This window comes from Mycteria americana, chromosome Z (assembly GCF_035582795.1).
Source record: "Mycteria americana isolate JAX WOST 10 ecotype Jacksonville Zoo and Gardens chromosome Z, USCA_MyAme_1.0, whole genome shotgun sequence".
In the NCBI taxonomy this organism is placed as follows: Eukaryota; Metazoa; Chordata; class Aves; order Ciconiiformes; family Ciconiidae; genus Mycteria; species Mycteria americana.
Window position 1 is genome coordinate 43,593,360 of NC_134396.1, and position 25,325 is coordinate 43,618,684.

A 25,325-nucleotide genomic window follows, 5' to 3' on the forward strand; every position below is an offset into this window, starting at 1 on the left:
CTCCACCCATTCTGGTTAAAGATTATATATGGCAGATATAATATGAAAGTAGGAAGCATCCTATGGAATGCATTCCCTAGCTAAAATATTAGCAATATTTCAACTCACACTATGCAACTAAACTATATTTTAATAATCTCAGTTTAAAAGTATTCTGACAAAGAGCCTTGGTCAAATAAACTCCACTAACATTATACATGGTTGTCAAGTCAACTGAAAAAATATTTTTATCTAATAAAACCTCTAAAACTTGTTTAATAAACACTGCCAGATTTTTCTTTGTGATATCATGCAGAAAGTTGGAACAACCTCTGCTAAATTTTGAAGATGATCCCTGTTGATGTTTAATGTGCAGTAGGAATAGTATAAAGAAAAATCCTAAATTTCTCTGTGCTTAGAAGTCAGAATTAACAACTCACACCACTGAAAGTGGGAGACAAATATCAGTTCCGTTTTTTCAGTTAAAAAGTAACTCTTTTACAATTCACTACTGCTGCAATTACATGCGCACAGCTGGATTCAAAATAGACAACAGCATCTCTCCTACCGTCAAGGGAACAGGTTATATTCTTGCAGGCACAAAATGCATTCCAGTGTCAACCCACATACCGAAAAAGTACCAAGTACCACACTTTGATTTGATTTTATTATAGCCAAGTATTAAGAAATGAAAGCTCTTTTAAGTCTCAGCAAAAGGTCCTCAGTCATTATGCTATATTTAAATAAGTTAAATAAGGCTATGCGCACACCTTCTGGGAAGAATTACATCTGCATTGTAAAGTGCTATTTTCTATTTCTCCTCACTACAGGACCCCAAAATTCTCCTATATGTCCTACATTCATGGCATCATGGATTTGCTCAGTGACCCCACACTCTTCCAGGTGGAAAGCTTTTTATTATTTATTCATTATTTTCATTGTGCTTTGCAAACGGCAGATGATGACCTGATTATCAGCACCACGTTCCACTTAAATGCAGGGTACTGCAGCTGAACAAGAATGATGCTATTAAACTAGAAACAGGCAATGCAGATACAAAGACTAAGCAGTATAAAAAACTTAATATAGGAGCAATTAATTGGGAGAGTTCAGATACATGTGGAGAATTACTTTAGGTCTATCTGTAAATTAAAAAACCCCTAGAATTAAAAAGATTACAGAGAACTACTACTGTTCAGAATTTTACAGTCACTAACATGAGACAGGTTAGGAAATAAGAGATGGATTAGGTAGCAAGTACCCAAGGAACCAGGGGTAGGTTGTTGAATACTCAGTATAATAAATAGATTCCCAAATCCTAAAAGATAACAGTTCAGCCCAAGAGATATAAGCAGCAGAGGAATGATGAGTGTAAACTGCAGATCCAGGATAATAGTAATAGTTTAAGCTCATGACAGAATGAAAATTATTGAAAAAACTTTCTCCTTTGTGAAGGAGAAGGTAAACCTCTGAATGCTGCTGCCAGTTTACACGTGTGATGTGTGGTAGGAAGAGGGTGCCATCTGATTTCTTTCAAAATTCATATTTTTATAAACAACCGCTACACGGCATTTGTAAATTTACTGCAATTATGCTATAGATTTTTTCCATTCTAGCAAATAGATCACAAACATATAATGGATTGTATTACTTTAAAAAATAAGAATTAATTAAAAATAATTATTAATTACAAGCTGTTAACCTCCCTATTATTTCCACTGTTTTCTCTTTTGTCATCATTACGTGCAGTACTATGTTAGAATGATAAAAACTTAACCTACGGACTTGGAAACAACAAGGTTTAAAAGCTTATATGGCATTTAATAGTACAATGATTGTCCCAACAATTCATCTAATCTGAAATTTTGCATATCACAGTATCACAAGGATGTATTTGATAAATGAAAATAACACCACTCATTTGACTATCACAGACAGGGAGACGGAAGCTGCACTACTTTGTTAGTACTTGTATTGCACTTTGTCAATAAAAATTTAAAGTTTTATCACACTGCTATCGTTATAGAGAAAATTATGTAAACAAACAGAGTAGTAGCAGGTTTCTATACGCTATTTTATAGAATTAATGCAAAAAATATGTATTACTATATGTTGTTTTGGGTTTTTTTAAATCCCAGTTAGTGAAACAGTAAGTCTTGTATGATTTTTTTTTATAAGTGTTTTAAAACATATGAGGGCTTCACAGATCATTGCATAAATGGGATACATGGGACACATGGTTCTACTTGTAAATGAATTATTTAGCCTGAAGTGAATTGAAAGGCAAGGAACCCAGCTACAGAGAAACTATGATCATAAAAGGTAGAAGATGACCTCTTTGGAAAAACTTTGTCTTCAAAGGAAGAATCTACTAGACAAGGAAACCTCAATCTTCTTGTTAATAATTCGATGATGAAAAAAATCAAAAGAATATGTTTACGCAATGAATATTTCTCTTTTGTGAATAATTGCTCGTTCCCTAGGATGTTGGCAACTGAGATTACATTTTCAATCTTAAAACAATTGGGTAAAAAATACAACATGTATATTAATATACAGACATTAACATATACTGCATGCTACTGTCCAGCTGAGTTGGTAACTTCTGCGAAACAGCTTTCTTCTCTATCACTCCAACAATTCTACCAGCATGCTTCAAGAAGCTGGATCTGGACATAGCATGGTGTCATGGTCCTTTGACTTAAGTATATAAATAATTTAAAGCTTTGATGTGACAGACTTATTTAGCATCATAACACAAAGGTACATATGGTCCCCTGCTGAAGTTTTTTACAGAGAGTATATGATACAGGAAAAGTACTCAGCTCTGGCAAATACAATACCCATGCCACATCCTGCAAACTGCACTATTTCAAGATAAACAATTATGTCTATGGTTTATGACTAATCTTATGCCAAGGAAAAACACTGACATATAACATGTCTTCAAATTGAACAAAATATGTAATCAGGAAAAAGACTTTGAGCTATCATGTACTCAGTGAATAGACAAAAAAAATGAAGTCTCCTTACTAACAAAAAACATTGACACTATTACGATCTTTTTCCAACTGTTTCACAGCTATTTTAAATGTATCAGACTATCAATTAAGCCTATGCATCCTGTAGGCTGTTGTTCGGTTACTAACTGCTCAGTTTACAAATGCTATTCTAAGGAAAATTACCTATAAATCCATCCTGGAACATTATAGTCTGACAGAAAAGGAAGCCTTGATACCTTGCTAGAGAAAGAGTTGACTAATCTACATTTCAAGTACAAAATTACCATATCTTTTTAACTTACTAAAAATGCTGATGCAGTGCTACTTCCCTGTCTCAGTGCTTCACTTCTTCCCGAGCTGTTTCTTTCTTCAGCTGTCTAGCTACCAGCAAAAGGCTAGTGACGCTTGATTTCTGCTAGGCATTGTTATGATGTGTTTGCATAAAGTAAGATCTTTCTTGAGCCTCTGTGTGTTCTTAGAATTGGACTAAGCAAAACCATTTTTTTTTCATGGTTTCAAATCACCGTATCAATTTTGAGAGTAAGGGTAAATGGAAATGCAAAGTTTGTAATAAACTGCAGCCTCTTCTGTCATCTCTAATGGCAAATGTGTTTTGTCGGACAATTTCCAGACCACTGGGAAGTTTGGTATGGTGTACCCATCTGCCCAAGAAGATCCTAGGCTGATTTAAATCAGCATAACTTCATGACTGTGGAACACAGATGTCTACTTTGATATGCATGCAGGAAGACCAGAAACTATTGATTTTTAAAGAACTTACCTACCAAAGCATGAAAACTGAATGACAGAATCCAAGGTGACTGCTTTTTTGGGACAATGCTATTTTTTGACATTACCTTATATTTACTATCATTGGAGGGTTATTAAATGTCCTGCTTGTATGGTTGAACATCCAATGGATACTTTGAACTTCATTAAAGTAAGTTAAAAAGAGAGAGAGATTTAAAAAAAGGCTTTAAAGATCAGTCAGCACACTGTTGCATCGTTATTGCAATAGTTTTGAACAGTTATCTTACGGATTCTTTTCCTAATCTAACAGAAAAAAAGGCAGCATTTGTGATGAAATTACCAGGGTGATTCTCATATAAACATGATTCTCATGTTTGAAATAAAGAATATGTAATGCTGCAATGCAATACAAAGTGAAAACCCCCTAGTACCTTTTATCAAAACAATAAACTAAGTAACAAAGAAAAGGGGGAGCATTGTGTCTTTCTTGTAAGAGCAAATTTAATAAAACTAGTTTTTTATTAAATAAGTACTATGCTTGTTAGATAAGATTTCCTACAAAGTGAACATTTTTGAACAAACAGGACAGAAAATGTTACCACAGATAGTAAAACAATACCAAAAATAATATCAAAATATGTCCATGTTTTATGCAGCTATCCACAAACTGCAGAGAAGTATAGCCATTTCTCTGTAAACCTGTCAGTGACATAAATACATGTATGGGAAAGATAATTTCTTATAGTTTGTTGTGCATGCATTTTTAAAATAATTATAAAGCTCAATTTTGTAAACTGCAGCTGTGCTTTTCAAATTGGATTGCTCAAAGTTAGGTTCCCGTGTCTGCACTTCAGCTGACAGTCAACAATAACTTTATTTTGAACAAAAAAACTCAGTAATGATGAAAATCAGTCAAAACAGTTGAAGCTCAGCATCTCTGACAGTCAGGCTGCTTCTGTATCCAACTACCTGAATCTATGGATATTTCTATATCTACAGATAGATTAATATCTGTATCTATGTATCTAAACCTGGACTGAGAAGCCCAGCTTCAGACAGTTAGCCAAAAAGGACAGAAAATTTAAGGGAAGAAGGAATGGGGGGAAAATGAGAGTCTGTGCAGCTGGGAGGAGGCCTCAATGACAGGCACTTCCCCTGCACCTTCTATCCACTGCTTCTGTAGCCCATCGGATCAGGGATTTATGCGAGAGAGAAGGAAGCGAGTAGATTATTTGGGGACAGGTTACCAGCACGGTCCCCAGTGATACAACAGTTCTGCAGCTGCTTCTTTCTTACTCAGCAGTCACTGCCATGGAAACACCCGACATTGTAGGACCCCAAGATAACCTGAGTCAGGATGCTGGGAAGCAAGAGGTCTGAGAGAAAGGGATCCCAGAGTGATATTATGGCCATTACTGAATAAAGGCTTAGCTTCATTATCGGTAAATGGAGTAACTATCCTAACATGTCAGCTCAATATACCCTTGGTTAAACAACCTACACTTTGCAAACATCTTTTAAGTCAATAATTTATCAACAAATCAGAGTTAGCTAAATATATGACATCATGGTATCTCTCTTACACAGATCTACTTTAAGAGAAATGCTATGCACAGCATATAAAAGATAGGTATATTTTGAGATTCGTCTATACTTCCTAGAAATTTGTTCACTTACTGTTTATGCTTATAACTATGAAGGGATTTTATCACATTTAAATATTCCGGTGCTTGGAATGACAGGGCTCCAAACTTTTGCTAGCCTGTCTCCTTCATGCTGGTATACAAATTACACAAACAACGGTAAAACCCATCCAAAATTTTAAGAGCATGTATTTGAATTAGAAGGCCTATGTCTTTCTGTATAGGAGTTACAGACAGAAAGAGAGGAACAGTTTCATGTCAAGGAAAGAGGAGATAGAAAAGCGTAACCTGAAATAAGGACGTCCCAACCAACAGTAAAGTTGGTATTTTAAAGCCAAAACAGAGAAAAAGCCTTTATGGGTGCCAAGAAATTAATTTCTTAGCCTCCCAGATCAATAAATTCAGAAATCCTATTGGCTCTTAACTTACTCATTACAAAGAAATAATTTATAAGTCAGCATTACTGAAAAAAAATCCAAAAAAATGAAAGCAGAAGCTTAAAAGTTGTAATATTTTAGAAGAGAAGGCCTGAAGCTGGAAAAAAAAAGATCATTGAAAACATTAATAAAATAAAATATAGTCATGTTGAACCTAGTAGTTTCATATATTTACTCTTTCACTCAAATCAAAAGCCTGAGTAACTGATTGCAGTACAAACTTGGGAAACATACTCTACTAATGAAGGCAGTTGCAAAGGAACAGTACTTGCACTGAAACATTTCTGCAGTTGAGGAATCTCAAAAGACCACCTCCTACAGCATGAGCTCCTTAGTACTTTCACCAGTTTTTGTTTCAAAACTATTCTTCAACTTACCACACCTGCGTTTATTTCTGCAGGAAATAGATTTTCAACTTCAACAATTGCTTACCTCATAATTTCATACTGTGGTCCACTGTCCTGAGATCGTATATTATTTAACTTATGGTTCATTTCTTAATCAATGAAAATGTTCTGAGCATTCAGAAAAATTAATCTGGCTGCCTTCTCAGAGCAGAAAATTGCACTACAGATAAAAAGTATTATTCTTCCTTTGTGGTACAACAGCATTAAAGTGTCACTTTTTTACGTTCTAATTTATTCTAAAAAAATACTTATCACACATTCTGGACTGTAAAATAAATGTAACTGAATAATTATCCAAAAAAGAACAGGACAATCTGTTGCATAGCTAGAAGTCAACTATCTCATGTAAGAAGAGAAAGGTCCTGTGGAAGCAGGTAATTTCAGCAGTGTGATTCAAATCATGGATTGTTCATCTAAATTCTGTTTTCAGGAATGAAAAGTGCATTCTGTTCATACAGATACCGACAATTACAGGCCCAATATAGATATGTTTCCCTATTTGGGAAGCAAAAAAAAAAAGCTATGCTTATCATGAGTTAGTAGGAATTACAAATTCTGCCTTTGTAGTCTGTCCCAGAAAAGGGGAAAGCACATACAAGGGGAGGGACTCTTTCATCGTTCGTAAGAAAGGCTGCTATCACTGGCCAAGTAGACAGAGAGCTTTCTTCTTCTATTTTTTCCCAGTGAATCCCCAAACCCCTCTCCTGGTGAATGTAACCTTTGAGAAAGTTGCTGGACTAAGAGGTAGGAGACTCAAAATTCTTGGTATACCCTACAGATTTTGGAAAGAGAAAAACAGCGCTACTATCCTGTAAAACCTCTCTATGCTTCTTCCTCAAGGTAGAAAAAGTAATTAAAATGTAAACAGTGGGTGGCCTGTATGCATATCCACCCAAGGTATCAAGTAAGGCTTCATTCTTTCTCTCACAGTTGAACGATAAGGGATCAAAATAAATGCTAAACAAATACTTTGACTTAACATCTGAGACAAAGTGTCGAATGCCTTAGTTTAGTGATCCTTACTAATATGAATCCTATTGTGCACAGTTTTATCAGTGGAAGCGACCACTACTGCTCCTGAAGTTTCTCATTACACTTGTGATTAGATGATTTTCAAGATGTAATGTCTTCTACCAAACCTAATTAATACCTTTGTTTTCCATGTGCTAACCTTATTCCTTGTTAAACACAAATTCAATTGTAAAATTCTGCTTTAACCTTATAAATATCAAGATAGCTCTTTTTGTAGTTACTTTAATGAGATTTCCTACTCCACATTAGTAACTCATTCACAAGGATTGGTAGACAGTTGCTTTTACCATTCTTCTTGATTTTATTGTGTTCTGTCATCATATTTTGGACTGTGATAACAAAAATGCATGGAGTAACTGATGCTCCATTAGCATTTCTTAATCTCCCATTTAAAACTCTCTTCAAGTTCTACTGGATTTCACAATTGTTTACTATTGTCACAAAAAATATATTTTGTTTGCTTATGAGTTATTAAGTAGGTGATTGAAAAATTCCACAGACTTTTGTGGAATTTTTGGAACTGTTTGGAACTACAAAATACCTGGAGGAATACCCTGAATTTTAAAAATAGGTACATTTCATATTTCACAAAATGCTTACCAGAAAAAGAATGCGGATGTGTATAAAACTGATCCTGAGAAATTTTACCAGTAACTCTTTCAACTATTTAAAACAACTTTTGAAGTAAACTTACAGCACATAATAATTGTTAATTAATGTATTTTGAGATATTGCAGTTTACACCTATCCTTTATTTCTCCATGCTTAAGAAGGAGTCACATCCCACAGACAGCAATCATGTAAGTAAAATGGAGATATAAGTGTTACTTGATAACTTAAATAATAGCATTCTCTCTCTTCTTCTCTCTGTTCGCCACATGGAGACAACGTCTTTTAATTCATTGTTGTTAGTTTTTACTCTGTAATATGACTTCATTGTATAATTACCTAACTGTTCATTAAATTTATTTTAATAAATAGGATTTGATTATTAAAACCAAATCCATTAATGTGTTACAGTTTTTAATCTCTCATTACACAGACTGCCTCCTAATATTTCAAGATGGAGCTCAAAAATCAGTTGTTGACTTACAACATTAATTCTCAATGTCATTAAAATATCATCTGCTTTCAGATATACATGGCTAGAAAACAAACACTTCGTATCGCAATGTAAGGTTTAGTTTGCCATTATATTTCATTGAGAATATTTCTGTTTTAATTGGAAAAACTAAGGAAATCACAACACAACTCTTAATAAACATCCATGTATCAGAAGTATTCAATACAATTAACTGTAATTCTTCAACTGTGTTCCTGTGCAAGCAAACCAAGATTTCAGCACAAAGGGGTATACCCCACCCCCCCCAAAGTCTCCTAAACCCTTAATTATGTGATTGCTGTCAGTGACTTTAGAGGTCTGCAAAATTGTTCTGAGTTTGCATATGATCATAAGATTTTATCAGAGACAAATGAATTTCAAATATATAGATAACAGCATGGCGTTTGGTATATAAAAGCAAGTCCTCCAAAAGCGAACTGTTATCTTTTTCAAAGGTGCTTCTATACTCATCAAAATCATAGCAGTTGTGAATGTATTTGTTTCTTTATGTTCTCAGGCTGATCAGTGAAAAACTACAGTCTGTATTGCATACATTTTGAGTCTATTTGAATGATAATTTATGGGCAAGTTCATTATTTGCTGTACAGAAGACAAAAAAATTAAGGGCTTTTTTCTTTGTACTTTGAGAGGCAGAGTCTTTGAGAAAGTTTCTGCTTCTCCTATGCTGCTGAATACGACTCTCTTCACAACAACAAGAGCAACTAGAATGGTTAAAGATAATAGGCAAAAAAAGAAGGTAATCATTAGGTGACTTCAAGATTCAGAAAGAGTTTGTGAAAATTTTCTAGAAACCATGATGTGCTGAAAGAGGAAAAGACTTATGACTGGTCTAGATGGTGATCATTTAATCTCCATTTCTGAGACAGTTAAGAACAAGCAGGACAAACCTCTGTGAGAAATACTCTAGTTACATTTGAATCTCTTGAGGTCCTTTTCAATGGGGCCTTCATTCAAATGTTTGTCTTCAAATATTTTTATATCGTCTCTCCACAGAGGGTCAATTACTTCTAGGGTGCTCTTCGCAATTGCCAGGGCTAGGCCGGCAGACAAAGACAGTCATGCAGAGAAACAAATGTCTCACAAATATCACCTTACTCTCTTTGGGGCAAGACCACTCTCTCTTAGATTGCAATAGCTAAGGACTCTGGCTCCATAATGAAGCAGGGATCAAGCTAAATGCCTCTGCATGTTTTGCACTGGAGGTTGCCCCTTATTTTTTATTTTTTGTGGCAGCTGTTTATATATCTCTGGCTACCTACTTTTTCACTTTTGTGGTAGTCTTCCTAATTTCTATGTGGCTTGTTACTAGCCTTCATGAGGTTGAATTTCGTGGAGAAATGTGTGGTTCAAATAACATCCTGTCCTCTACTCTGAAACCAGATTTGGTTTATTCTTTATTTGCATTTTTTTTAAATGTCTATTACAGTACCTGCAGAGAAATGTGCGAGTGTCTCCAAGGACATCCAAATACCATTATTACTGTGAGAATATGATGGCTGGGGTATCATAATTATATGTTTTCCCACATTTATTTTAATTAATATGGAGGGATTTGAAATTTCATAGTATAGCCTTTAACATTTTTTCCCAGGATTCATATATCAGCAATTTAGTTTTTTATGTCCCTGTAGGAAGATCATGCTAAATCCTTTCTCTTTCTCAGTCCCACAGCAATGCAAAGCCATGACAATATTTCAAGTTGAGGACTGAATGCAACAAGGGTTATAGAGCCTGGCCTGTGCAGCAGTCTTGGGAGAACTGCTAGGCAGCAATGGTAAGCTTCCCTAACTTGTTCCAGACTCTGTTTGGCATCTAGCAGCCCTTAGAATGTCAAAGATAGGTCTGACTTGTCTGCTGCAAGACAAAACCTTCTTTATAAGATCAGTATCCCACATTCTCAAATTTGCTAGTGCAGAACCAACTCATTGCCTATAACTTTGCAAAAATTTTGTATCTGCTTCCCGTTTTCCGCATCTCGGATTTTGTACATCACCATTTCTCAGGAAGCATAAGGAGTTACACTTCATTTTGATGCCTCTTTTTTCAAATGCAGTAATTCTGCTGCCAAGCTTTTTATTCTCTAAACATATTTTTATTGTGCAGGGCATAAAGCAGTACTTATATTTCTTTAAATTATCTGGTATGATGATACCTGCCTCAAGCAAGTTGCTAATTTACTCCATCAGTGAACTTGTCTGCAGAACTGCAAATTCAGTTACTGTTTCTTTCCCCTTATCCTAGGTTTACTGTCAGAAGAACAAGGATACAGAAAATAAGTCTTCCTCTACTCACCCCCCTTTCTAATATTAGCAAACACTACAGTGAAAAACAGAAAAAGGACAGCATATGGCTACAAAACACAAACAAGTTTTTCTGTTGAAGTCTTTCCTTTAACATAACTATCACTCAAACAGGCTGGCTTATATTAACCTGGAGTTGCTTTCTGCAGTTATGAGAACTCAAAAAAAGAAAAAGCAGAAAGATCAATTTCATGCAGCATCTCCTACTCACGTCCCCCTTTCCCTCCAAGTTATATATTATGTATTCGCTTATTTTGCATGCAGGAAAAATTTTAAATGGAAATATTTTAAGTTCAAATTCTTTCTTGTAATCAACTGTGTGTTTCAACATTAGATGCTATGACCTCCATTCGCAGACAGCTTTAACAAAATTTAAGCCAAATCACTTTCAATTCAAAGTGTTTGTCCTAAGTTACCTAACCTCAACGTTCACAGGTTCAAAGTATTTAACAAAGCATCCCTCTCTCTTGTCACTCTGAAGCTGCTTTTCTAAAAATACATACACAGATACCTGGAGCAGACACTGCAGGTAAAAATGACAGGTGAATATACACCTCCCTTTTATTTTATTTTATTTTATTTTATTTGTAAAATAAGGACTCTCCTATTTATTTTTATTTAACGAGTACTGAAGCCAAGAATCGAATACAACTTTCACTAACAAATTTGATTATTGCAACATGAGAATTTTTCACTTTTGCTTCAAAGTATTCCTCATGGAATGAGTAAAAACATTCAATCCAATTGTGAAGGATAGTTACCTTCACCTTCACTTTGTCATCCTTTTCTATTAAGGGGAGAAAAACACAATATTCATGTTGAGATGACTGATGACCATTATACACTTTAATGGGATCTATCCTGAGAAAGTGAAATCAAATAAGGGCTCCTCCAACTCATGATCTCATTAAAATGTTTGCTGGCAACAATAGTCAGAGCTGGATCTGACACACAATACCACAGTCCCAAAAGAAAAAACATCTTGGGGCACCTGCTTTTCCTCTAGACAATGTCAGTCCTTCCAGCTAACCTAGTTATTGTGTAGCTATAAAGATTCCTGTATTACTCCAAGTTGTAAACATTTTCTTAATTTACATACTATATATCAATACGTCACTATTCTTATAAATAACAAAAACATTGTTTTCCAAATTTTTCATCAAATTTCAAAGCCTTCCTAAAAGGAAAAAGGAAAAATTGAAGTACACAACCAAATTAATCAAATCATAGTAGTATTACATGCAAACAAACACTAGGGTTTGTTATCCACATACTTACTTGTGACCCATTTCATGGGCAATGGTAAAAGCGAGATTCAGACCATTGTCCTCTGCAATTATACATTTTCGTTTTTCACTGCACATTCCACTCAGATATGCTATACCTAGGAAACATAACCACCACATTCAATTAATTTTTGTTATTACTGACTGTATGTGTTACGGCATTATTGACTCCAAACAGGTCTGAAACCTTACTGTGGTCAGAGCCATCCAAATATATAAACAGATACCTGACAAAGGTTTATTTACTCATAAGCTACAACAACTGATTTTAGCACAAAATTGGATAAAAGATAGCAAAGAAACTGCAAGCAGTGGTAATCATACCTGACAGTAATATTACCTGATTACATAGCCTGCAATGTGCAGAAAATGTATTCTTTAAAAGTGTTGCTAGGTACCTTAGTGAGATGTGATAGAACGCACATATGAATACCAATACTACTGTAAATGAAAATAGACGTCTCCAACAGTAGGGCACAAATCTGAACAGGTATTTCCTCTGGCAGACTCATAAGAACAGAATGCAAAGCACAGAGCTGTGCCCCTACATTATCACTGTTAAGTACTGATAACAGTGTTCAGCATGTTAGTGATTTTAAAAATGTATAAAAGAGTCAGGCGTCACAGAACTGGAAGAATTCGCAGGAGACTGCAGCCTGACAAACACATCTGTTGTAGAGGCTATAATGCCTCTACTATATAAGACCTAAGTTTTCACAAAATAGAAGCCTGGATGGTAGGCTTCTGAGTTCAAGTTCAGCTTCTAAAAAGTAGAGTGTCTGTAATTGTAAAAGCTTGAGGAACATGTAGCTTAATTTGGGTAATGGTAATTTTTTTCAGACCACAAATACTTTTAGCGGGGACCTATTGTCGTCACTCGTCTGAAATTTCAGCGTAAGCAACCAAAATGCTGTTTCAAGTGTTTGGCCTTCTTCCCAGGAACATCCTTTCAATGGAATGGTGCCCTCTGGATCAGCATGTTTGCTGGATGTTTGCATGTAAAGGTCAAGTTTGAAATGTTTGAGAGTGTTTGAAATTTAGTCATAATTAGCATTCGAAGTTAACAAGATAAAAGTAATTCTTCTTACTATCCAAGTATTTGTCAGTCTGCGAGCACAATGCCTCATCCACAACATGAAATTCAAGTAGTAACCACAGTGCTAGTCTGGCAGTGCTGCTCTCAACAGAGCTGGCTGAAAGTTTTTGGACACAGAACTCATGTGACAAAAAATGCTGCTCAGGACTGAACAAAACAGTCACAAATTAGATTTGAAGAAGGCAGAATATTTCAACTTTTACTATTTCTTTCCAAAGAAGGAAGAAAAAACGGAGCAGGGGTAAAAGTAATTTGGGATACAAAAAAAGGCAAAACATGTTCAAAGCAAAAAACCTGAAGTCCTTCAAATGACACTTCATGCTAAATGCAGGTATCATTTATACTAACTCTGTGAAAATAAGAGAATTAAGAAACACTTTGAAATGTAATGTTTTATTTCAAATGTCATGCTCCAGTGGCTGAAATAAAAATATTTCTAAAACCATTTTGTACCCTGTACTTACACAATTACATGTATTTTCTTTCAAGATTTGATGACCAAACTGAAAAAGATAGAGCTGCTTTTAATACTGTAGCTCTAAGTAGAGCTGGTAACAATACCAGAAGAAGCAGACATCAGGGCTCTGACATCAGCCAACACCAATGAATTTACAAAGTGCTAAAACTTTGTAAATAAAAAAATAGAAAAATTACTCTTGCCATAGACAAAAGCCAGTGCTGCATTTTGTAGTGTTGTGGGCATTCCTATTACTATAATGCAAAATGTGCAGAAATACTTTCCTTACTGTGCTGGTTTTGGCTGGGATAGAGTTAATTTCCTTCACGGTAGCTGGTAAGGGGCTATGTTTTGGATTTGTGCTGGAAACACTGTTGATAATACAGGGATGTTTTAATTCTTGCTGAGCAGTGCTTACATAGAGTCAAGGACTTTTCTGCTTCTCACCCCACCCCACCAGCGAGTAGGCTGGGGGTGCACAAGAACTTGGGAGGGGACACAGCCAGGACAGCTGACCCCAGCTGACCAAAGGGATATCCCATTCCATATGATGTCATGCTCAGCAATAAAACTAGGGGGGATGTTGGCGGGGGCCTACTGCTTGGGGACTGTTGGGTCATCGGTCAGTTGGTGGTGAGCAATTGTTTTTCTTTGCATCACTTGTCTTTCTTGGGTTTTACTTCTCTCTCTTTGTTATTTTCCTTCTCATTACTATTATTATTATTATTATTATTATTATTATTATTATTATTATTATTATTATTATTATTATTTTCAGTTAGTAAACGGTTTTTATCTCACCCACAAGTTTTCTCACTTTTACCCTTCTGGTTCTCTCCCCGCATTCCGCTGGGGGGAGGGGAGCAAGAGGCTGTGTGGTGCTTAGTTGCCAGCTGGGGTTAAACCACCACACTTACTGATGACGGCTATCCTCAGCTGGATAAAACTTACTTGCTGGGATCTACAGAAAGAGAATACCCAAACCTCCCTCTGCCTGTTGGTGCTGAGTACTAACTGAAAACTGCCTGATGCTCTCTAGTTTTTTGTAGGGAAAAGAAGTCCCCTAACCTTCTTTTGGCCTCTAGAATGGCAAGTTCAACTACATTAGCAATATCTTTCCATACAACAACATGAGTACTACCAGTTGCTGTCTACTATCCTGCCTGCCCCAAAAGCATAATTTATTCCCAAAGAACTACACACACTGCAAGTTTCATACATATTCCGCAGAAGAAGCAGTCAGCAGTAGTACGCATTTTCAACAATACTCAATATATATCACTAATACCATCTTTAGACTTGGCATTCTTTGAAGGGAATTGATTATGTTCGACCATTTTAAGTGTAACATATGAAACATAAGACCTGCATTTCATTTAGATTAAATTAGATTTCTGATTCTAGAAATGTCCAAAAGCATCAAATACAATTAATGCATTATGACTTTTCTCCTATTAAACAAAGTCAAGTTCACATGTGGAAGCCACATCCAACAGCAGCTACTGGATGTAAATCAGCCAACTACTAGCCGTGAACTAGTTTCATGTCTTGTCCTTGGTTATTAATTTCATATGTAGAGAAAAAGAAACTGACTTCAGTAAGCAGCTGCTCTTGCTTAGTTGTCTCTGCATTAGGTAAGAGAAGGAATTTCTTCTTTAAATATATGTATGTTCATTGCAGCTTCCTGTGGCTTATTAACACAGCTGGAACTGCTCCAAGGTTAAATCCACAAGAAAAAAAAAACAACGAACAATTGCTCCCTTGTTATGATTAAGGTATTCCTAGTGAACCCCACAGTCTCAACACACAGCTTCAAATTAAAACAGTATCTGAAAAGTGTTGGCTAGAAAGAAGTAACATCATCTCACTGACAATTTAAGGAAGGATCCTGTTATTTATCTAAGAAAGGGTCCTGTTATTTATCTATAAAGACAGACATGTTTTGAAACAAAAAAGCACTGAATGAATACATGCCAAATGTAAAATATTAAAATTACCTCACTCTGTAGATAACTATTTCTCAAGTTAATTCAGAAGAAAATACATGCAATATCAATTAAGAGAGTAAAGCTTTACCATTGTGCCCTAGAAGAACCACGTAAGGGACTACATTTTCATATCAAACCAAATGAAATACATGCTGCTTCAGAAAAGTACATCTTTTGCCAAATTCATAGCCGTGGTTTATTACTACTACCATTACTGCTATCCATAGAGACGGGTATTTCATTCTACATAGTACAATAAATTTCCTTTAAAATTTTCTGGTTTCTTCATGAACATCCTCATCGTATCATCAAACTATTTATTTTTTCAAAGTAGGCACACATTAACAACTTCTCTGTTGAAAAGCCGTGGTTCAGCTCACAGGGATGTTACACAAAACAAGTTATCAACTAAAGTATCCAAACAAATTTGTCAGCTTTACCTACTCATTCATGGCCTGCTGCCCATAACATAAATCCACTACCTATATTAAAAGCGTACCGTCAGCATTGCCGGCAGGAACAAAAACTCCACAGTAAAAAAAAGAAAATCACATTAAGAAATATGCAGTCAAACATACAAACATTGTTCTTTCTTACAGTGACCATACAACATGCAAGTATGACTCAAATATGTCTGCATTTGTAATATTGCATTCTAAAAGGCTAGAGAATGGTTATTATTTTTCCCTTTATAGTGATCCAATGAAATGGAGTTCATATTCTGAAAGTCTTAATCACACAAATTAATTACATAGCACATTTGAATTTCTTTTCTTCTGAACTTCCTTGGTTTCACAACACATTTGAACTTGGTTTGTCATGCCATTAGCCATGTGCTTATTCTGAATCCCTTCCCTCATACTTGCTCCAAAATCTACTTGCTAATTTTAGGTGCTGTTGAAAGAGAAGGAGACCCTTCCACATACCACCAGTTTAATCCATTGATATCACCTGGATATCACCTCTACACATTCCTGAGCTATTTCACAGCTTTTCTGTTTGGAGAACAGTAATGTTCTGCCCAACAGATCTTTTTTTCCCAGATTATAAGGCAATATGACCATAAAAAACACAGAACAAAGTTCCTGTAACATATTCTTTGATTCCAGGGAAGAGGGATAGGGGATCATCCAGATGTCCCTTCTACCACTAATCAAGAGCAGAGTCTACCTGAATTTCCAGTCCATATGAAATAAAAATTCCATAAAAAACAAATACATATGTTCTGTTCCCAACCCTTGAAAACACAAGCTGAAAGAACTGAAAAGAGCATATGTTTGTATGGCACAGTTAAATAAAAAACCCAACATTTCCATTTTAAAGCATTTTTTAATGAAGGAGTATGTTATATTCTCAGGAATCTAGGGACAGTATGCTCCTTGTTGTGCTGTCTATCCATCAGTAAAAATTGTCAAATTTGACCAAGATGAAGAATAGTAAAACAGAACATATTCCCAGTGCCTACTGCATTCCTTGTCATCTAGGTAAAATAATGAAGCACACTATTACTACTGAATGCACATTAGACATCATTTCAAGAATATTGAAACTGTTCATGAACTTCATGAACAATGGATCTGTTTTTATTAAATTAGTATACATACAACTGATGTTGCTTAAGTCATACTATGAATAAAAGTAGTATTTATGTTTGGAATTTTCTTCTAAAGTTTCTACACCAAGCTTCATAAACAATAGTAAAAAACGCTGATGAAATATAAGTAAGCCTGAAATGGATAGAAAACATGCAGAAAAACTCATTACAATTAGAACCACAAAATTTCCAAGAAAATCTTTAGCCTTCAGAAGGTGCCATGTAGTGATACACTCTCGATAGCATGACCTTAGTTTGAATTATTGATGATGCACAAACCAAGTTAGCCACTGCAATAGAAACATAATTTAATGCCCATCTGGTTTTTGATTCAAACATAAGTTTAAAACATATTTTAAATTCAAATGGGCAAATCAATGGGCCTGTGAGCATAAATGATAGTGCTTAACTGGACTTGATTACTAATCTAACAAATGACATTTTTTTAGCAGCCCAGATGCTTTTCTTAAGAAGCAGGACAGAAAAGCTTTCCACAGAGCTGACACTTGAAAGTCTAACCAGCACAAGCTGCTCTGAAGAGAGTCCTAGACACTGACAATTTCCAGGAAAAAAAGAGTCTTAGCAGCAGCCCTTAAACACGGCAGCAATCAAAACAACACAGTTAACAAACAGGAATCTCAAATGCAAACAGAAAAGCCTAGAAATATTTATTTTTTTCTTTTTGAAGTGAGGGATATCAACAGTGATGGTAACTATACCTATACGTGTGTGTATATGCAAATGCACATACACACTGGTGCAAGACATTAGAAAAAACAATGAGATAAAACCAAACCAACTTCTGCTGCATTTTATGCAAATGTAACTCAAATTTTATTCACCTGTTTTGTTAGTTTATGATTTATGTACATCTTAGAAAAACTAACACTTCCAGGAAAATACTTTATCAATATCTAATAAGTATGTGATTTTATGTTTCAGAATAGACTATTAAGCTTACGCTTCTCCCTTTAAACAAACTGCTGCACTTTAATCCTTGCAGTGGGGAAAAAGTCTAAAAATGGGGAGGGCATATCAATGTATGCCATACATGCATGAACAAATTCTGAATGTGTGACTGTAAAGTTTTAGGTCCTTAGTTCTTGCACCTTATGAACAGTCCACAGATGCCTCATACGTTATTATAGGGATGGCACAACTGCTGGAAGATACTAATTTTCTTCTGAAACACAGCCCACATGGAAAACATTTCTCTCAAGATGCATAACTAACATATTACATGGCCCAGAGGTCTACTGGGACTAATGTTCTGTCCTCAACAGTGGCCAACAGAAAACACTTACAGAGATAATACACAAATGAGACAGTAAGTGAATTTTCCCCACTATCCACTCCCGGCCTTTGCTGACAAGTGTTGTAGGGATCCCCTGAGCTAAAGGCTGCCTCCATATTGCCATCTTTAACAGCCACCAAAGCATTTATTCTCCGAATTTGGCTATTCCTTCTTAACCTGCTACAGAGTTTGGGTCCATAACATGTGATGGCAAATACCTCCAGAGTGTAATTGTGTACAACAGTACATTTTTCTCTTTTCATGAAAACTGCATAGGGGGTATTCTAGCTCAAACAGAAGCTCTAATCATCTATTCAAAGCCATCTATGACTTCCTAGATCTCCGTCAGCTATCTCAATGACAAACTGAGAAGCTCTAGCACATTCAGCAACTCCTCAAGCAGAACCCAACCACACCTTTTTGACATCTTATAGCCCTCTGCATACCTTACCTTCTCTTGTTCTACTACAGTCTTTCTGAGAAAAGTGGTTATAGTCAAAAGGTCAGTTTGATCCATTACTCTAACTTCCTCATGGCATGATTTGCAGAAACTATTTTTCTAGATGTTTGTTTTACATGGCATAGAAAATTATTAATAATCTTGATCTACATTTACAGGTTTAACTTTTGGACAGAAGTAGAAAAGTCAATTTTTAGGATGGACACAATAAAGACTTTCAGTCCTTAAATTACATGGGTAAATTATAAGAGTGCTTTATGAAAGCTTCATGGAACTCTGCTGTATACAAACAAATAAGATGTGACTTTGAAAAGGAGACACCTTACTTCTTTGGCAACAAAACTGAATGGGGCTTTCCAAAGTAAAGCAGAAGCTTGTTACTTAAAAAGCCAGAAAGAGGTTTCAAGCTGAGTGCCAGCCATTTCAGAACAGCTCTCACCATATACATGCATAAATAAATTCATTTTGAGGATATGCTTTTCACTGATGCATTGGACAGACATAAGAGATACACAGTTTACTTCAAATGAGTATCACATGCCTCAGATTAAGAGTTGGTGCCCATTTCCTACCATAAAACTCTGTTTCTGTATGTTGACAAAACCCTTACTACTCTACAGACAAGACAGGGAGATGATGACAGTGAACAGTGTAGTATGCCACCGGAAGTATTTTTAACAACTCAAACTTGCTTTCTCTGTTTTCCATCTTGTTCTAAAATTACATTTCCTTTACAGGTGGGCAATGTGACAATGTTGTTTTGCAGCCTTTCAGGCTGCACTTGAAGCTTTCTCTATCAACCCTTTCTGGGGATCATATTTTTTCCTGGGGCAAAAATGAAAGGGAAAGCTATTTGTGTGAACTAGCCATTTCCAGTCCTCATGATACCTAAGCATATAGCACTTCTGATCTTGGGATTAGCTGTAGTGAAACAGGAATGAGAATTTACTCTTTACAAAGAAAAGTTTGTATTATTGTCCATTACTTTCTTATATACATATACAGCATAAAAAAGACCATTAGGAAGAAACATCTTTTAAAACATTACGCTAGATGGAAAAAAGCAGAGCTTGAATTCTGCTTTTCTTTGATAGAATGAACCCTAACCTAGAAGCTAAGGAAAGACTGCTATTAATGGATCATCACAATTACTAGAAAATATGTAAACCCAGTCATACATTTTCCTTTTACTTATTTACCTTTGTGACCAGATACACCACCACTCCCTGTTGGCACCTACAGTTGTATAAAGCATTACAAGGTGGTATGGGTGCACCTGGTACGAAGGCTGTGTCCATTCCTTTGACTAATTGTCTCCACATTTCTGTGTACATACTATACACTTTTCTTTTTTTCTGCTCTTTTGATCCTTATTTAGCCCATCTTTCATTTTTATTTTCCACACCTGCTTTACTTAAATAAACTTGCTTATTTAAAAAAAAAGTTTACTTTTTTGTGTCTGGTCAATAAACCCCTGAAACAGAAGAAGGGTCAGATGAGATGGGTAAGGGCGATGTGCTTATGAAGCTGAGGAAAGAATGTAGGGAGTGACCGACCACAGCTGTGGCAAAGAAAGCTAAACTTACCTCAACAGCAAAGGGACTGGAGGGTTTGTTTTAGATAAATGCCTGTATCAGTTCAGTGGATTAACTGCTTGTGTAAATGTTTTTCCCCTGAGTTAATCAAAAGAGTGTGAATAGCTTCTTGAATTAGCCAGCCCAACAAGGGGTAAGTGCATACGTGGCTCAGCCCAACAGAGAGCATAAAAACTGAACAACTGACAAAATGAACTTTGAACAGAGCTATGGGGTTGAGCTGACTTTAACTCACGTATTCCTTCCTGGCACCTGGGGACACCCAGCATCGTGACAGTGAGCATATAAAGGCCAGTAATGGGAATCAGATTTGTACTGTGATCCAACTGTATATTGCAACAGCTATACTGTGTTTGCACTGTGATTTCAGGACATTGCCATATCACTCTGCTAAATCAAAATCCCATGTAACATCAAGTATCTTCAGATAAGTAAATTTGGTTTTAAACATTAAACCTTCCTCGTGGAATATCTAATAGAGCCTGGTCAGATACTATTGGATTCTGATACTCTTGCATTTCATTGCCCCCCACAGAGGATATTCTTTCAAAGGATGGACGCAAAAGTAATACTGATCTATACATCATCCATACCGACTTAGCCTTTTCCAGAATACATTTTCTTCCCAATTGTTTTCAGTCTGAGTCAAGTTCTGTTCAGATGCTGGAAACTAACCTCGTGTGGTAGCATATGGTAGCTCTTGAACCTGTCAGAAAGCAAGTAGGACCACTATGAAGATCTGGGATATGAAGTGGCTACCTGTGTTTAACAGTGCCACACAAAAGCCTGAGAGATGGGAGGCATTCTTGAAAGTGGGAAATTCTCTGTGAAGTTACTTAAAGAGAAAAATTATTCTTCAGATGCATTTAAAAATAAATGTTCCATTGTAAAAATGGGTAACAGGAAAATTATTATCAGGCCTACATATTTCCTTCTAGAAGAACATTTTTTGAGAAATAAAACACCTGAGGTATGGGAAAAAATATCTTAGACCATTAAACAGCCTGATGAATATTGGATGACTCATATCTGATATTTGTCCATTCAAAAATCTGTAAGGAATAGATGGCATAGATTTACTGTGACAAGTATTTAAAAACAGTTATCCTTCACAGAAAGAGAGGAACAAGTTAATTTTCTAGCCCAGTATAAATACTTTGTGCAAAACTTTTTAGAGGCTTGCAAACTGAGGCTTCTGCTACAATATGACTTTAAAAGGAAAAGTAGGAATCACAGACTCTAGACTGAATTCAAAGGGAGGTACCTTTGCCAAAAAGGCAAGTGAAATTTTAGTTTGCCAAGAGTACCAGAGTAGTACAAGAAATTGCAATTTGAATACTTGCTAGCATTAAGAAACACAAACTGACCTCATTTTATCAAGACGACCTTTTCTAATAATTTGTTACAGCTTTGCTATTGTATACTTTCTTGCCACTGCCAATTGTTTAAATTACTTTTTTTTTTTTTAACATAGGCACTATTTTAACATACTTTTATAAAAATAACATACAGAAAGGCTTGGTTGATTTAAAAATATTTTAAATGTCTGGAATACATTAAAAACCCCCAACATTTTATTTTAAAGTATATTTTAAAAAAGCCTCATCTTTTAATGTCAAGGGCCCCGGCCCAAGGAAACAGGAAGCACAGTGCACAGAACAGCATGTTTATGAAAATGCTGATGGAAGGGTAGGCTTTAGACTTCCAGGGGAGCTATGTACAGTATAGGTACTTTAAAAGTTCCCCTAGTTTTCAAGATCAGTTTTGAGGTAGTCTCCATTCCTAAATTGAAATTTTACATAACTTCTGTAACCTTAAAAAAACTGTGCTGACCTTAAAACTTAAGCATGTATGTCATTTCAAGATGATTACACTTTCTGTAATTTGTCATAAAAAAGCAGAAAATACTTCTTGCGTTATTTTAAAGCAAATGCTATATTTTTAAAACCGTCTCTTGTCTCTTATTCTGCTTCTGAGAAAATCTGACTCTCCCCATTTCTTAATGGGATTAATAGATGTTATGCTGCAACATAAGATGGTCCAATTAGTTGTCAGAACTCCTTCCACTGCTGTGAAGTGTGACTTCACTTTAAGATGTTTTAAAATACTATAAGCCTACAACTCTGAACACTTGGGTCAAAATATATTAGCATCACAGAGTAAAATATATACTAGAGGTAATTAGGAATTATGTCACTCCATCCAAATAGTGCAAATATTCACCCAGGTGCTTATCTCTCTTCTTGCCTTCCTGACGTCTGGGTTTCAATTCTCACATTCATAAAATGTGCAGCTGCTAAAGTTGCCCCCATGTTCTGTACATTTATGCACACTGCAACGCCTTTGAATTCACCTCCTGTCTCATTCCATCAAGTCATTTTTTTTTCTGAATATGCTTCCAAGCCTTGTGTAACATCAACTCCCCTTACTGATTTGATCTACTCATAATATATCATTGATGCTTTTCCTGGTCTTACAAAGATTCCAGCCTTGATACCCCATTAAGCTGATTTTCCAATAATTTAATTTCTGGTGCCTTCTTCCCCTTGTCTTGGTACCAGCCTCTGTGCAACAAATCAATGCGAAATCACTCACGAGGCCCTATCACTGTCACTGTAACACACCTTCTTTAGATCTGTTTTTAGTTCTACAACAAAATATGAGGAAAACAAGACTGTCTTGCTTTCTTTTGTAACTTATTTTATTATACTTGTGCATGTATTATTTTGTTACACATGTGCAAATGCTTGACAAACAGTGCTTCAGCACAGTAATACATTTGCTCGTTTTCTGCAATCTGGGTGATTCCTGTGAAACATTTCTCATGTTTTCAAGAGATAATAAAGCTAAAAGTGATATGAAAGTGATTACTTTACTGTTGTTGAGACCCCACTGAAAGAAAACATTTAGGAATTTTTTTTCCTTTTTTTTAAAGCATGGTGTAATCTGCATTCTCTTTTGTGTGAGACAAGGGGCAGGTAAGGGGATTGAAAGAGGTATTAGTCTGCTTTTTGTTTCTTCGTTTGTTTTTCAGAATAATCTCTTGCTCTGTGGCCAAAGTGTTGAAGTTTGTCATCACTTACTTGATGAGAATCTCATGGTTTATTCAGGGTAGGGTACCATCATCTTGAGAACATAAAACCTTCAGTACAGACTCAAAACAGAAATACAAAAGAACTTGTTGCCATTTAAGTGTCACAAAAGGGAGCTATGAGATGGATTCAAACAGAAAATCTGCCCAAAGGCATTTAAATGAAGAGTGAGCCTTGGCCCTGTCCCTCTGTTCCTCCCTGCTCGTATTTGCAGAGCACTCTTCCTTGTATTTTGACAAGTTAGATGCAGCTGTATGGATCATCTGCAGTTCTCTCCACAAATATGGAGCTCCTTTTGTTTCCTCCTTAGTTAAAGGACCCGTGTATCACTGCCTACCCATCCCATTCTTCAAAATCCAGAGAAAAATATGCATTTGTTACATGGTCTATCTAATTCCATTACGCTGACAGGTTTTTTCCATTATATAGCTATGGGACACAGACACTGCTGCATTAGTCACAAGGAGCTACCTGGTCTCTCTTATTTTGAAAAAAATTCCAATATAAATCAGAATTTTTTATTAGAATTTTTCAGTGCAAAATACTATAGAAGGCTGCCTACTGTTTTCAAATATAACTTTGCAAATGTTTCTTTTGAAGGGATGAAAATCCTATGCACAAGTATATCTACCAAGAGCTAAACACAAGAATCTAATATTAGAGAAATGGCTGGCTAGCTAGAGAACAGGTATACCTTACTTTACAGCCATATATTTTGCATGTCTTTCTTTAATTTGTAAGAATTGTCTTTCTTTAAATTTGTAAGAATTGTCTTTCTTTAAATTTCTTTAATTTGTAATTGACACCAAATTTTATTTTTCATTTTTAAAATTTAATTGTATGCTTAATAAAAAAAAAAGAGCAATTCTTTATACAAACTAATACAGAGTATATATCAGTATTATAGCATATATAGAGAGTAACTGATCATTGATGCATGATTATTTACAGTTGCCAACCCACATAATTTTATTATGAATGTACACAAGATTTCATCTGAATGTTTTTCACATAAAAACAACCTATGAAAGATAAGTACTGAAGTTGTAAAATTCAGAAGACAATGAAAGATATTTTTAAGAGCTCACAGCTGCTTGGGACTGATTCAGTTCTTCAACACTTTGGAGGAATAAAATGACACAGGACACAATTCACTGTTCAATGCTGTGAGACAGTCACTAAATCACTTATTCGTTTATCTCCTGCCATCTGATTAGCTAAAACTGTAAATTTTCTGCTGGTGAAAGAACTTTTGCCAGCAGAGGCCTGAGCTTAGTTAAGCCATTGCCCACCAATATCCTCTGCTTTCTGTCTCACCATCCTTCCCTAGCCTTGATATGAGCATCTCTTGCATACCATGGCAGTATTGGTCTGATCTGTCACTGATTTTTCACTTTTGAATCTGGCGTGCATAGCTGAAGGATTCATACATGAAGTTAGAAAGTACACACTATTCACAAGACAAACACAAATTATTGTGATAATTAGCTTGCAATTTCCTTTTGTTTTCTTTAACACAAAGCAAATATGCACTGTACAATATTACAGATTCTTTTGTCCTTACTTGGGAATGCCTTTTTCTGATGGACACAGGAGTTTTGCCTGTGAAAGTAATTGAAGTTCCCACTCCAAGCACAAATATTCTAAATGCTATTCAGCGTAATGTTAAAATTCTTTATCTACAGTAAGTTTCTCTACATTTTAAATCCCTTTAAGACAGAATTTTAAATACCTCAGGTAAGTTGAGACTAAATACAAAAAACAATACAAAATAAATATGAAAATTTACC

At 35.6% G+C, this 25,325-nt stretch overlaps 1 protein-coding gene across 1 annotated transcript in view; it reads right to left on the reverse strand.

Annotated features, from left to right (window-relative positions):
• The window catches only part of ADAMTS19 (ADAM metallopeptidase with thrombospondin type 1 motif 19), a 152,988-nt gene that overhangs the window by 67,443 nt on the left and 60,220 nt on the right, over window positions 1–25,325 (reverse strand). Inside the window, exon 8 of the mRNA XM_075526976.1 lies at window positions 11,952–12,057. Coding sequence (XP_075383091.1) covers window positions 11,952–12,057 — 106 coding nt within the window. The remainder of the gene's footprint in view (window positions 1–11,951; window positions 12,058–25,325) is intronic.